Raw genomic sequence first — 15,909 nt, 5'->3', positions numbered from 1 at the left:
GCACTTATAACACGATTGATGATGATGATCACAGTTTGTAGTTGTAATAATAATAATAATAACGATTAGTAGTGATAGTAGTATTGCGGCTTCATGGACAAACTATTACCACCACCACTACTACTATCGGTGCTACATCAACACCACCAATACAGTCCCTACTTCCAATACCGATGTTGCCATTGCTGTCGCTAATTCTACAAAACTATTCGAATATGTTTTAAAATTTTTTATACAGATGCGTTAATTTTACCTACATCAAATGCGATTCTAACTGCAGAACGTACGATGGGTATTTAACATTACTGAATATTTCATTTCACTGAACCCGTCAATAAATTTAACGCCGAATAATAGAATACTTGTTTAATTATACGATCTGTAACTGCAAAGGGATCCAAAGCTGTGAATGAAAGAGAAAAACTTTTTTACTATCTGTAAAATCCAGCGCTCTCATGGTACTTTCCAATTGGTACCAAAGCTATTTAGAACAGAACAGAACATAACAGGACAAGTTTTATTAATTAAAGTAAATTTCAGGTCACACATATGTGGCATATGACTATACCACAACGCTACAAATTACATCATAAGTCAACATCTACAGCAAGATGATCTGGGTGCATACATGTAGCATTGTTTTGGTAGAATGCACTATCTCTCATGGAGTGTACAAACGTTGTAAGAGATAATTTTTGTTATATCATTATGAATTATGGAAACGTTATGCTTCTACAGATAGCGTAAAGTTTATGATCTTGTTTTCATTCTTACAGTTACAAATTTGGCAAGATTTTGGAGAATTTTGCGGTTATTGGTGGCAAATAAGATTTGTAACTTTCAAAAAGATGGTTTACGGTAATAGAACGGTTTCAGAAGCATACCCTTTCTTTGTGAAATGTGATACAAAAAGAAATAATGGTATTCGTCACCGATGTCATTTTTATCCTAAAGATTACATTTTCGTTCCTCAAAGGATGTATTGTCCCAACGACCGGTTTCAATGGAAAGCCTGCGATTGGAAGTCCTGAACTTTATTAATTGCAAGTACTGATTCATAGGTAACAGTAATAATTAATTTTCCATATTGGGATCCTCTTTTCAACTATGGTAACATTTCTTACCAATCTGTATATAAAGGTATTTTAATGTTTCTGTTATAATGATTCTTATTCCTTTCGAATTATTAATATATTAATTATGCAAATTTTCAATAAATGTGATACTTTCAAATCCCCAGACTTCACACCTGTATAGTAAAATGGGTACTATAGTATGATCAAAAAGATGCAACTGCAGATCTACGGAAGATTTTAGTATCGGATATTTCATTAAAATGGATGCAGAGTCTTTCTAGCTTGATCAACATTAAGAGGCTAGTGTTAGGACTGGTCGGCCTGGTGACAGGATAATGTGACCTGGTTTATGCCGCATGATGCCCCAGTACTAGACATGACTATAATCTGCGACAATAAAGGCATCATAGCGATATGACTGAAAAATTGTTAAGGCTACTTTAAAAATTCTAATCCAAATCACACCCACACACACACAGACACACACACACACACAAATCAGGATATTGTCTTTGTAAAATTAATATCCAATTTCCATTGCTGAGTATTCGTAAAACACATTTAAATATGTTGGAAAGATGTTTGTAAGTGCCAAAAGTAACAGTGTCTTGGGCGCAAAAAAGACAAATAGTGATCAGAAAAATGTAACTGCGCTTTACTGCACTAATTTTCTAGCATACATTTTTTAAAATCATTTAGATACATTATATAGAATTGGCGCAATATTTTCACCTTGACTTACACCCTTATTACACTGAAAGGAAGCGAATTTGTATTCTGCATAAATGCCACAAGATCTGATTTTTATGATACAGATCATATGTTATTCTAAACAGTTTCGTATTGACATTGTTGTCTAATAGTTTCGTCCACAGTCCTAGCACCCAAACATTGTCGGCTAAAATCAATAAAAGTACAAAATAATTTCATCTTGCAAGTTTGCAAAAATTCAGTGAGAGCGTGAAGACAAAATATATGATCTGTAGTTGAATAACTTGGTCTAAATCTGCCTTGGTTCTTTTTATGAAAATCGTGAAAATCTCAAAACTTCTAAAGTCTCTTTTCAAGAACAGTTTTACAAGTTTAATAAAGCAGCTCAAAATCGTGATAAGTACATATACATAAGATTAATTTGTGTCCCTTCCCCCTTATATATTGGTCTGATTATTCCTTCAAGCCAAGCGTCCATAATCAGACCAGTGTCAATATTATATTAAAAAGAGACATATAGGGACATAATTATGTCAGATGTGAATTTTATATATTCGTTCAATACCTTGTCATTCCACCGTGTTTTGTTGTTCTTAAAATTTTTAATACAATAGGGAATTTCTGACTCAGTAAGTGCAGAATTAAGAATTTCATCGTTGTTATCTAATGTAATATTTATGTCATCTCCGGAATATTTTCCAATTTCGTTGCCAGTATTTCTTATTTTTAAAAGTCATAGAATGCTTCGCAGTTAACATTTTATTCATCCGACTCATTTCCTACGTTGTCTATTATTTTTCAATAATCCCTTGATTTTTTACATTTAATTTTCTGCTTTTTCTTGGGGGGGGGGGGGCCTTAAATTATTTTCTCTGTTTATGTAAAGGTTAATTTTTTAAATCTTACTTGTGTTCACGTTATTTGTTCTATTTGTATGTGTTCGGATGATGCTTTTTTGCGGGCCTTTTGACATTTTCTTCTGAACCAACTATTATTTTTATTACAAATGTGATAATTATTTACAACAAAACACTTTTAGCAGAATCGTCAAATTATGAGAGGATCGATAAGTACAGCCTATTGACAGAATTTGTATCGATGTATTCTATACTATTCTGTCTTCTTTCTATCCCTTCAATTTGTCCGGTATCAATATTATCATTAGGATCATTCCTTCTATTTTCATGGCATCTAAGTTTTGTGATGATATTTTGTTTTCATCGAATACAATCTGCATGGTTTTGTGGTAAAATCTAAAGTGAGTAATTAACAATGAATGAAGGTCAGTATAAAGTGGGCAACGTTCATGTCAGCAAAAATTATTAACATATTTGAGCGTCGATAGAGATAGCTGAATAGTTAATAATTGAAGTGTTTCGGGAAGTTGTTGAACCAACATTCATATCGTCACATCTTCCATTTAATATAATACAATTATTATTTATACATATATCTATCGGAATTTTTCCAATGTTGTTACTTTCGTTTCTTAGACAATTTATTTTTATCGAGAAACTTTGTGGCATTATTGAAAATCTGTGCACAATCGACACGTCAATTAAAGTATTTGAAAAGTAATTCGTCTAATTCCTGATATTAATTTATGCTATTAGTTCTGGCATTAAAGTTTACCATTAAAAAGACGTATTCCGCGTACGCCTGTTAGGAATTTCGGATGCGAACATGTTAAATTCATCTTTAGTATAAACCTTGAATTAGATGGAGGAACATACACTACCCTAAAATAAACGTCGTCAGTTTGAAACCGGTTTTCTCGACTTTATACCACAGCATGTCATCTGAGTCAGATTCGGCGATACTTATAAAAGCATCAATAAAACTCTTTACAAAAAAATCCAGTCCTCTGCTCTTGATGAGATATCTTTTTTGTTCATTTTTTGACCAATAAGCATATCCACGAAATTCATTTTTGTCTGTATTGTCCAGCTTTATTTCACAAACACAAAAAATGTATTTATGGATGAGTTCACATGAATTTACGTTTAAGACCGCAAACATTTAAAGATACGCATTTGGTGTCTTTCTTTGATTGAAGTGTTATACCCGAGTTTTGAGCTTCATTTGACATTGACGTGGAATCATCACTACGATCATCCTTTGAACTCTCCGTGTACTCATAAATGGTAATCGATGCGCAAAGGTCTGAGTCAGCGTTTTGATCCTCTGATGGTTTATCGGAAGGTTCTGCAGATTCTTTCACTGGCGTTTGTTCCTTAAGTTCTACAGGATCTTTCGACAGTATAGTTCCGAAATGCTTTACTCCAACTTCTCTAACGTCGCTTGTTTCAGAATTTGTCTTTCCTACCTTAGAACCTTATGCGACTTTCGCCTCTTTCTCGTCCTTGATTTTCAGCCAAGGACCACGAGACATGCTATTGTTGTTTAGTCTGGCTGCGTCTGATAACGTGATGCCAATCTGAAAAAAACATCTTTGTTTAACTATCCACGCTTACCATCCACAGTTAATTTCTCCAGGAACTGAATGGTAAATTTTGATTGTAGATACTTGGTTTTCGGAAGATTTAGCTCATTAAGCAACGATTTCTGAGCGTCTGTAATTTCTTGCCGATAATCGCTGCTTATACCAAATTCGGTGGCCTTCAGTTTAAAAGCATTTGATAATATCAATTCAGCTTCCTGATAATCACGCAAGGCTGCTATCATTGGTCTGTGTCTCATTTAAGCAGAATGGCAGATGGTAATTCTTTTGGTATGTCTGCCGTTTTCCAATGCGGTGAGCTCTGTCTATGCATATAGCATCTGGGTCAAGTCCTAATTTGTCGTTGAGAACGTCATGCACTACATCCAAACAATCCTCGTTTATGACCCCAGGTAACCCCCAAAATATCAGACATATATATGATGTTTACATTTGTATTGAATACTTGACCTTGCCCAAAATCACTGTACACCTGATAGTGGACACTGATATGGAAACAACAGAATACACAGGTAATTTTTCTTTTTGAGTATAGATTGAATATTATGATCAATTTTAAAGGAGGTTAACACGTTTATCTTAACTGAATCTAGGACATTGTTGTTCCCACTCACCCGGGAAAGCATGGTGTTCCTGATGTTTGCTATGTTCTTTATTATAATTGTAGTAATAGACCTTATCTTGTTAACAACAAAGTGTTCTAGAAATGAATTTTTGACGCCCGTCCTGGTTCTATTTTTGGTGTCTTAGCTTCTTATAAGGCGTCGTTTACTAGAAAAATACTATTTCTTGCTTAAACATCTTGAAGTAGTCTTATTGTTGTGCTCAGTAAATTTTCACTGGAAATACAAAGTGCTCATCAATAATATTCTTTAAACGAAACGTTATTTTGGAATTATAGTGAATTAAAACATGGCCATTTATGGACTATGTTACATTTATACATCAAAAGACTGTTAGTACATCATCACACTCCAAACCATAGGAGGCTACAGGCACAGCAACACATTAAATATTGGAACTTATTTGGAAAGCCACTGGAACTCAGTTGAACTGTATACATTTAGACTTGATATAAACATTTAGGGCTATTTGGGCTTAATTCACAATAATGCAAGATCGTTTTAAAACATTCAGTTTGTATTCTAGGGAAATAAATTATTTGTTCCATTTTACAAAATCTTGCTGTTTTGTTTTTTATCTCTCTCTTGTCCGTTTCTTAGTATGTTACGGGTTTAGGCTCTTCAAAAGTAACAGGGAAGAAATGAAGACAACAAGCTTTGTAAAATTTATCAAATAACCTATTTTCCTAGAAAAACAAGGTAAAAATGAGTAAAAGAACTTAAGGTTTTAAGAATCAAATCCAAAATTAATCCAAGAGTTACAAAATAGAAGTCCTATTATTAAAAAGTCCTAAATGAAACTGAGTTCGAATCCCGATGAAATCCGAAATGGAAGACGATGACTTCTGTTGCAACCTGCGAAGTGCTGCAATGTTAACAGTCTCTTGTTGAATCACAGAAAATGTTCTTCCAGTTTTTTAATTCTATATAAAGTTTGATAAATGTCCTTGTCCACGAATTAATTTAGAGCACTAGTATTTCCAGGGAAAACAATTACTTGAAGTCCAAATAATTTGAAGGGAAAAAAAGTTATTAGCCCTAAACTGGACACAATATAAACAGCTTGTCGAGTGTTAAGGCACGACTGATATTCTTTCTCAAAACATCAGTAATAAGTCTATCTACAACACAAAACAGATGCCCGGATGAGGGTCACACGGTCATCTTTCTAGATCAAACTAGAAGCTTTTTAAATGCCTAACATCACCTACTACCAGTATGGCCTTAACTGAAACGAATGATTCGTACTCTGGGAAAGAATCTTAAAAAATTCAAAAAAGGTTTTTTTTACCAGAACTGCCACTGTTTCTGAATCAAGGTCAGAAACTATGTCAGCATTAGATACAATGTCTTTATAAAGTTGTTTACGTCACAAATATATTACAAAAATCAGTTAGAACTGAACTCTATTCTAGAAAATATCAATCCAGTGAACAAAGTTACAGTACAATAGCATGTAACAGATTGTTTAAAAATTAAAAACTAACAAATAAATAATTAAATTAAATATACATGACAAGTTAAATGCCAGGCGTTATACTGTTTTGTATGGTTCGGTTAGTTGTTGATAAAATAATGCCGATTTTAGTGTGAGTTTCTGTCTCGTGACTGGTACAAAGGCAATGAATTTTGTGATTCTGCTTTGTACCATTATGGGGGAGGAGACCTATGAAAATCAGGTACAATGTACCTTTTTTTTTTTCGTTTGTCTAAATAAGTGAAAGTTTTACATATTTTTCAAGCAAACAAATATTTCGCCAGTTTTGCCGCAAAAATCATATTACTTGTCCGACCATGGAAATTATGTTTAATAAAATGTTTGGTTTGATACTGAATGATACTCAGAGACAGCGTCAACACACTACTATATCATTCACCATTAAATAGTAATTGTTTGCATTGAAACTTGCACTCTTTAATAAGAGTCATGGGATTAAAACGAGCAAATATAGGGTTCATATCATATCTAATTTTCTCTCTCTCTCTCTCTCTCTCTCTCTCTCTCTCTCTCTCTCTCTCTCTCTGTTGGAATCGTACTAGGTATATCAGAACCTTTTTGAACTTTTGAAATAACTATTAGAATTTCATACTGGGATTTAGACTTTAAACAATTTCATGATCGAGCATCAGTTTCTGCTAAACAATCAATGATCGATGAGTAATCACTTAATTTATCTGAATGATGTCTAGCTTTTCAGAAAGATGTGAGTCTGAAACAGTGGGAATGGTGCATGATTGAATTTCGATTAAATCTGTGATATAAATGTAATCAATCAATCGATCTATTCTATCACGATAGACCAAATCAACCAAAACGATTAACGGAAACAGCACTTCAACCGCTTGTCCTCTTTAGATATCCGTGTTAGGAACTATTGAGTCGTCCTTCATAAAGACATATATTTTGATGATTTTTAGGGTGCGGATAATAAACAAAAATACATTTTATTATGCAACTCGAGATGATACGACTATACATTATTTGGTAAAGGTGCCTCAGATACATTTGGGATAAAATACCTTTATTTTACTGAGACAGAAACACGTTAGTGTATATTCGCTTTCAGGTAGAGATCAGAACTTGGGCCATAACATGCGATAAAATTTTAGAAAGAAAATTCTCCTTACAGCTTTATTCTTACGTGATTCCTTAAAAAAGAAAGTAGTTGAAGAAGTTTAAAAAATAGCAAGACCATGAGAACGATGGAACAATGCCCCTAGGTCTGAGCTGATCTGGCGTGTTTGCATCAAATGAAGCTAGACTGTCTCTCAGCTGATACAAAAACATCTAATGGTCAAAATAAAATTTTAAAAAATCTGACGAAATGAAGCATGGGAAAATTCAAGTTACAGGTGTTAGAATAATATGGAAAAACAAACATAGGGTTTAATAATAATATATAAATTAAACTCAGCAATACTGTTATGTATATTTAATTTGTATTGTTTGTTGGCTTTTGTCAAATATTATATGTTATAAAATTTGTATTTTTAATTAGAGCTTTGTCTAAAATCAAGTTAACGGTGTACCTGACCAGTGATATTTATTTTGTAAACAATAAAATGCATAGGCAATATTTGCACTGAGTATAGATTAAATATTCAGATCAATATCAGTGTAAGTTAAAATCCTTACTTCTATCTGCATGTAGGCTATTAGTTTTTCACTTGGAAATTTCCAAACTTGTTGGCAACTTTGAATGTTTTAGGAGGGAAACTGACATACATCCTGGCTCCTTTACTATGTTTTAGTTTTTGATATAATGTTGTTACTCGAAAATGTACTGATACTTGCCTCCACATCGGAAGCAGAATCAGTCTTATTGTTGTGTTCAGTTCTTAATTTGGTTGGACTTATTTATTCAAAATATTATTGACTGGAATTACAAAATGCTTAATAATAATCTAAAACAGTAATTTGGAATTATACTGAATTCAGATGGGATTTTGGATTATATTTTTGTGATACATCAAAAGACTGTTAACACATGGCCAAATTCCAGGACATTGGCACATTAGAGACTAAAGACTCATCAGCACATTCAATGTTGGAATTTATTTTGAAATGCCACTGGAATTAAATTGAAAATTAATACATTTGGACTTGTGATAGAACTTTAAGGAAACTTTGATATTTAAATCACAATACTGTCAGTTCCTTTAAATTTTCACTTTCTATTTAGGGACATAAATTATTTGCTTGAATTTTACAAAATTGTTTGCTTTTCTCGCTCTTTTGGTTTACTTTTGTAAGACCATAGAATCGCAACAAATGCAGATAATCAACATAAGAAGACAAGAACGTACCATATAGGCTTAAATATGTATTGTGGGGTGGGCAAAGCCCTTGTCACAAACCACTGTATAATAATATAATTGTTTGATGCCAATATTTATATTGTTATGTTTGAAACTACATTTAGAGATGTAAATTAACAGCCGCTGCTTTCCTTATCGTGGATGAAATGATGCATCAAGCTGAAACCATCAGGTCTTCACATTGCAATAAATATCTACGGTAAATTCTAGTCGACGAAATGTAACCCTTTTATACTGAATTATTATCGGAATATCTACTCAAATTCTAGGGGGAAAAACTTGTCTGTTAAAACAATGAATTATAAGGATAATTAAAACAAAGAAAGAGTTACAGAAAATGGCTTTGTAAAATTAAAGAATGACTTCCCAGAAACATTCATTGTGAACACACACACACACACACACACACACACATATATATATATATATATATATATATATATATATATATATATATATATATATATATATATATATATATATATATATATATATATATATATATATATATATATATATATGAGTGTGTGTAAGTGCTTTCATCTGCCCACAATCATTTGTCTTTGTGGTTGACAAATGTATATATGCGAACAGTCGACTAAACAAACAAAATTATCTAATTTGGTCTTACGGGTTTAAAATGAAGCGTTTCATTTTACTGAGTAAAAACCAGATCTCTGTTATTCTAACATTCAAATGTTCCTTGATACAAGTTTTCTTTTTTTTTAAGAAGTAGCTATTTCAAATTCTTTTAATTTGATTTGCTTTCTTACAAATTTAAAAACATGCAGCTTCTTGTAACACAAGAATTACTGGTTTTCATCTCCTTGCGATAATAAAATGTAAGAATGGAAATGAGAACAGAGATAAGACAGATAAAAACTGAACTTCCATTCACGAATATTGTGACCTTGCCTGAAGGAAACGCAAAACGTCGTCGTTTGCTTTTCTCCTAGGAATGAGTATGCCTTTCCCCAGGGAATGAATAGGCATTTCCCCGGGATATGAGTAGGCCTTTCCCCGGGGAATGAGTATGCCTTTCCCCTCGGAATGAGACTCCTTCAATGTGCTAAATCAAATCGATTCATGTTTTAGAGGAAGCCTATTTAAAATTGACGAAGGGCGTCTTTTTGGTGCCACGTTTTAGCTAACACAAAGAGATTGAGGTAAGGGACATAACTTGTGCGGAGTATTTCCGTATAAATCTTTGACAGTGTTATTCTCTCTTGCTTGTTTAGTTTCTTTCACAAATGTTTCGTGCAGTCTACTGCTATCGAGTGATTTTGTTTCATTATGTTACAAAGAAACGATTAGACTTTATTTTATAAATTCTTGTACTTGAGAGGAGGTTTGATCTTCGTATGATATTATTTGTTGCAGTAACTTTGAAATAGGTTGTATTTGATCTCTCCAGTTGTATGACGGATGCAGATGAAGAAGAAACAACAGCCTCAACAAAAAGGGACTTGTATAAACGGCACAATGGGTTTTAAAAAGTCTTTATTATCGTTAGTCTTAGAAGATCATAGTACCGAAAGGCATGAATAAAGAGACCAAGATTAGGGAACATTTGGCAGATACTCGCATATCTTGTGAGTAAGAGAAAAACATCCGACTATTTTCAGAAGCACTCTTGTTTTCGCTTTCAACTTCACATAATTTCTCAAATCCACTAAATATTTTCTCGGGTTTTTTTGTAATTGTGTGTGGGGGGGGGTTATCACTGGTCCTCTCTGCTAAACATCTTGCCTGGATGTTGGCATCCCACGCAAAGTTTCCCTGCTTATTATATAAACAGTGTAACTAGAAAATTGTAGGTTTCAGTACCAACACTTCCCATTTTATCAATAGGGTCTCTAATATCACCACATTTTCTTTAACAATATCAGTCGTTGTGTGTGCTTAATTATCCCACTTTAGTTACAATTTTGAGATTACAACTTTTAAAAAATGAACGTATAGATAGCAAATTCATCGACTATAATGTACTGACCATTTAATATTCGGGGTTGGTATCTTTTTTAGCTTGACGGCTGGGTCGGGGAACACCATCCCAAGGTTACCTTACAATCAAAACATTTCTGGTTTTCAATTAATCTAGAGACAGGATATATTGCAAAAAAGAGAAAAAGACACACACAGACACAGACATACATACACACACGCATGCAAAAATGCCTATTACACGCAATCTCTCTTAACACAAATTAGATAGTCTGTTACAAGTATACAGTGTTTAGGTGACATAGACTTCACAATATTACATTAATTTTTCCTGTTTTCTGCATTACACAAGTTGAGACCCATTACTAAAGAAATTGGTCCTCTCTTTTCTTTAACGTGGCAGCATATTTTTCAGTGTTCCTATGCGCAACAACTATTTACTTAAAAACGTAAATGGAAGGATTTTGTATGTTGAATCTGCAATTGTAAATATAATATTTAGGCAAAATAAGCAAGAGATTACACAAAATGTCCATTTGTTCACTTCCTAAAAATATTTCTTTTTTGGACAAATGGACAATATTTGGAAGCGCAAAAAGTTTACTAAAAGAGTATCAAAACTTTGAAGTAATGTTGCAGTCGTACAATAGATGTTCAATACTTTCCTTCTCACTCTTACAGAAAGTGCATTTGTCATCATCTAATATGTTACTTCTTTTCCAAAAGTTATTAGTGACAATTATTCTATGAATTTATTTAAAATTAAAAGGGATTAACTTTGCATCCTTAGTACAAAGGTTCGCCATGCTATAAATCTTAGACCGCTCCTCACTACTTACATTTTTATTTAATAATTGCATCCACGATTCTTACTTAGCAGTGTGTGGCCACAGTAAAAAAAAATTTTAAATCTTTTTAAACGAACTTCAGTGAGTTTTGTTTTTGCAGGTTCATTATTTTATCCTCCTGGTTATCAAACATGTTTGTGAGCCAAATGGTTTTTTGAATGCATCTTTCCCAAATTTTGAAATTTTGGATACTAATGAAAAGTATTTCAAAAAATGTCGCATCCGGTTGTTTTGTTATTGCATCACTTCAAAAATCATTACATTACCGCAATTATCAACTAAATCATTAAGAATTTCAATGCCGGTATCGTTCAAAGATTTGTATTGATGGAACTTTTTAGGTGGAACAAAATTTAAAACACTCAGGGATAAACACTCATTTGGATTTTGCAGATATCCTTTCCAATTCAATACTGCCAAAATTACAGCTCTCAAAAACCGTTTTTAATGAGCTTACAGATTTCTTCTATTTTTCTTCTCCCTCAATTCCAAATATCTTTCATATTTCTGAATATAACTGTATTGACTAGGTACTGCCACGCTCCATCCTCGTTTTCCAATAATCTTTAAACCCATCTTTATCTTAATATATCAATGAATGGATAAACGTGTATTATAGTTAATCCTCCCTCATTCTCTGGGGCTACTAGTATATCACATTTAATTCTCTCTACTTCCACCCAGTTCTGCTTCAGTTTTTTGATGGATTTGGAAGTGCTGAAAAAGATGTATGACTATGGGCAGGACAAGAGTTTTTACAACAATTACTTTACCTACTAATGAAAAATGTCTTTGACTCCAGCTTGCCGAATTCGTTTTGCAAGTCTAGAGAAACATCGATGCCAAGAAGTGAAAAGTTGGAAAAAGACCAGTTTCATTCCATATCGGGACATATTCTTTCATTGGAAAATTTATTGTTTCCAATCCAAATAGCATTTGTTTTGTTATGTTACATTTAAGTCCAGATAACAGAAAAAAGTCTTGCAAGATATTCATAGTTGCTTTAAGAGAATGTTGAAATCCATCGAGAAAATAAAAGCGGCATACTGACCGAATTTATATTCACCGACTTCTAAGACGAGACGATCCGCATTTTGTTTTAAATCTATAGCTATAATCTCATCACCTATAATAAACAAACAAGGCACAAAAGGTTCCCCTTAACGACATCCTCTTTCTAGTCTAAAAAAATGATGACATATTTCGGTTACTTATAACACAACTTTTAGAGTAATGACAAAACAGCTTAAACAACCTACAAACAGAATCACTAAAGTTAAAAGATTGTAAAGCTATTTCCACAAAGCTCCAGTTAATTGTGTCGAATGCTTTTTCGAAGTCTACTAATAATAATAAACCGTATTTATTTAATTTTCTAGGTGATCCATACTATCATGTAATATCCTGGTATTTTCTCCAGTGAATCTACCCTTCATAAATCCTTTGTAAGTATCACTGATTACTGGTGGAAGAACTTTCTTAATCCTAGCTGCAATAGCTCCGTTTTTTTTAATATATTCTGTCTTTGTCTTCTTTTGGTTGAGGGTTGGGATTTGGGCGGAAGCGTTCATTTTTCTTTTGACCTGATTTATTTTATATTTTATCTCAAGGTAATTAAATTTCTTTTTCAAATAATATCATATAATATAATATAGTGGAGGGGTGGTTATAATTTTTGAGAAGCTATATTTCCTTTTCTTGACAGTTGGAAATAAAAAAAAAAAATTTAAAAGCCCATTTTTTTTCAAGCCCAGACCCCCGGCCTAAAACATTTAATTGTTAGTACCTAATATAATTGCGTGTATCGTGGCACGTATCGCGGTACGTTTAGCAATACCTAATTACCGCAGTACAAAGTTTGTCATGGTACCCAGCTCTAGTTAAAATGGAACAATAATAAACTCTTTACCTCGTTGTCTTGAAATCCAGCCAAAAAGTAGCCTTTGTTCCGCATATGATTGAGGTAGGTCTGCGTAATTGGTACTCGAAAGTCTATGATATGTGGATCGTCTTCCGTTGACGTAACGACACTGTTTACATCATCATTGTAGCTGGAGACAATGCTGTGGTCGGTGTCACTCTTGTCGCTTTGAATGATGTTGTTCTCGCAGGCAATATGCATGCGTTTCTGGCAGTCGGCGCAGGACATGAGAAATCGGGTAACAGCCTCTCGTGGGAGAAATGAATACGTTTCGGCAATCTGAAATAATAATAATAATAATAATAATAATAATAATAATAATAATAATAATAATAATGATCTTGATAAAAATAAAAATAATAACAATAATGATGATGATGATAACAAAACATACCTACCGCTCCGGTGGCCTAGTAGTTAGAGCGTCCGCCTCAGATGCGGGAGGTCTCTGATTCGAACCCCGGCCGAGTCATACCAAAGACATGAAAAATGGTACTAACAGCTGCCTCGCATGGCGCTCAGCATTAAGAGGTTAGTGTTAGGATTGGTCGGTCTGGTGTCAGGATAATGTGACATGATGCCCAGTGTTAGACATCACTATAAACTGCCACATTGAAGACATTGTAGCGATATGACTGAACATTTTTTTTAAAGCTACGTTAAAACATACCTACTACTACATCCAAACCTAAGATCAAACATATTATTCCACGACAAAAGAGATGGAAAATGCTTCACTTGGTTAGTTAGACAACTGCTTGCTTAACTTACCATTGCTATAGAAGAAGGCACGTTACTCTGATGGAAATAAAGCTTTCGTTCGATTTTGTAAAATTATTATTGCTTCCCTTGTTCATTTTGCAAACATTGGATCTGCGCCATCATGGTTAGGTTATTTTAACATGTGACGTTTCGCTGCACAACTTGACCAGATAGATGGATCTTGAAGTAGATGTCACCCTTATCTCTGATTTGTTAAATAACGGAAATAGTCTAGTTGAAAATGAAGTTGACTGGAAGATAACATCAGCTTAAAAAATGAAACCGTCCAGGCACAATCCTTTTGGCAGACTTAGTGACATTTCGTATGTATTAACATGACATGTTTAGGGTCTTAACTAAAAAAAAAAATAAGAAAAAAACAATTCTTTGATTTTAAAGACACGTTTTCCTATTGGTATATTTAAAATGATAAATTTCATCTATTCTCTCCTTTTTTCTCATTTTAACTTACCTTCTCAACTCTCCTTTGATTTGTTATTTATTTCGTCTTTATTTCTGTCCTACTGACCGTACTATTAAAATATGAAAATATGCCTGACAAACGTAACCGGTAAGAAGTGTCTGTATCTTATATCATTTATTTATATCCGGAGTAAAAGTGATGCATATAAACCAATAAACAAGTCAATACACTATCGACTTCATCTGCATTAGCATATAATTTAAACCAGGACCGAATAGGAATTAGGAAGAAGACATCACCGAATTTTCTCAATAAATAAGAGATAGGCGAGCCTTGGGAGGTAAAATTGACACGGAGAGGAAGTTAATTCTAGTTGATCGTTCCATTCTGCACAGGATTAGCGTTGACTGGGCCGTTGACAGGATCTAGTCCGCCAATAGGACTTTAATGTCGGGATGGGAAATGACTTCATCAATGTTTGATGAAACTGGACGACCAGTATACAAGAAAGTTAATTGACAAAGAAGGCTTGTAGACAGTACACAAAGACAATGATCATTCCACTCTGTTTTCACATTTTGTATAGCTAGATGGTATCGGAGTAAAGTACTATTTTATTGTCAAAAGCCAACACTTTGAAAAGTCATTTGAGAAGCTCTATATACCACAAAGCTTACTATAGTGTAATTACCTTTAAATAACTATTTGCAATTACCTTTTTATAACTATTCCTTGAAAGTATCTCTCTTATTATCCTTACAATAAGTGAGAGAAAATGAGCATTTACTAAGCAACCATTTGTTTTATGGGGTAATTTGTTTCCTATCCCACTGGTCGAGGCAATATGTTTTCTATCCCATTGGTCGGGGCAATATATTTCCTATCCCACTGGTCGAGGCAATATGTTTCCTATCCTACTGGTCGAGGCAATATGTTTCCTATCCCGTTAGTCGGAGCAATATGTTTCCTATCGCATTGGTCGAGGCAATATGTTTTCTATCCCATTAGTCGGGGCAATATGTTTCCTATCCCACTGGTCGGGGTGACTTCCTATGCCATTGGTCGGGGCAATATGTCTCCTATCCCACTGGTTTGGGCAATATGTTTCCTATCCCATTGGTCGGGGCAATATATTTGCTATCCCATTGGTCGGGGCAATATGTTTCCTATGCCACTGGTTGGGGCAATATGTTTCCTATCCCATTGGTCGGGGCAATATGTTTCCTATCCCATTGGTCGCTGTGTTAAACTATTGCCAATACAATTTCAATGGCTGCGATTCCAAAGTATCTCAGACAGCCGTGACGGCTCAGTGGATAG

General features: G+C 33.8%; 1 protein-coding gene across 1 annotated transcript in view; it reads right to left on the bottom strand.

The window, feature by feature from the left end:
- Positions 1-15,909, bottom strand: part of LOC149806933 (nucleolar protein 4-like) — a 231,661-nt gene that overhangs the window by 116,899 nt on the left and 98,853 nt on the right. The window contains exon 3 of the mRNA XM_089959904.1: positions 13,392-13,682. Within this exon, the coding sequence (XP_089816030.1) occupies positions 13,392-13,682 (291 nt within the window). The remainder of the gene's footprint in view (positions 1-13,391; positions 13,683-15,909) is intronic.

This window comes from Sinohyriopsis cumingii, chromosome 1, assembly GCF_028554795.1.
Source record: "Sinohyriopsis cumingii isolate HCF-2022 chromosome 1, ASM2855479v2, whole genome shotgun sequence".
Classification (NCBI taxonomy): Eukaryota; Metazoa; Mollusca; class Bivalvia; order Unionida; family Unionidae; genus Sinohyriopsis; species Sinohyriopsis cumingii.
Note: the sequence above shows the minus strand (reverse complement) of the source record. Positions and strands in the feature narration are given on the sequence as shown.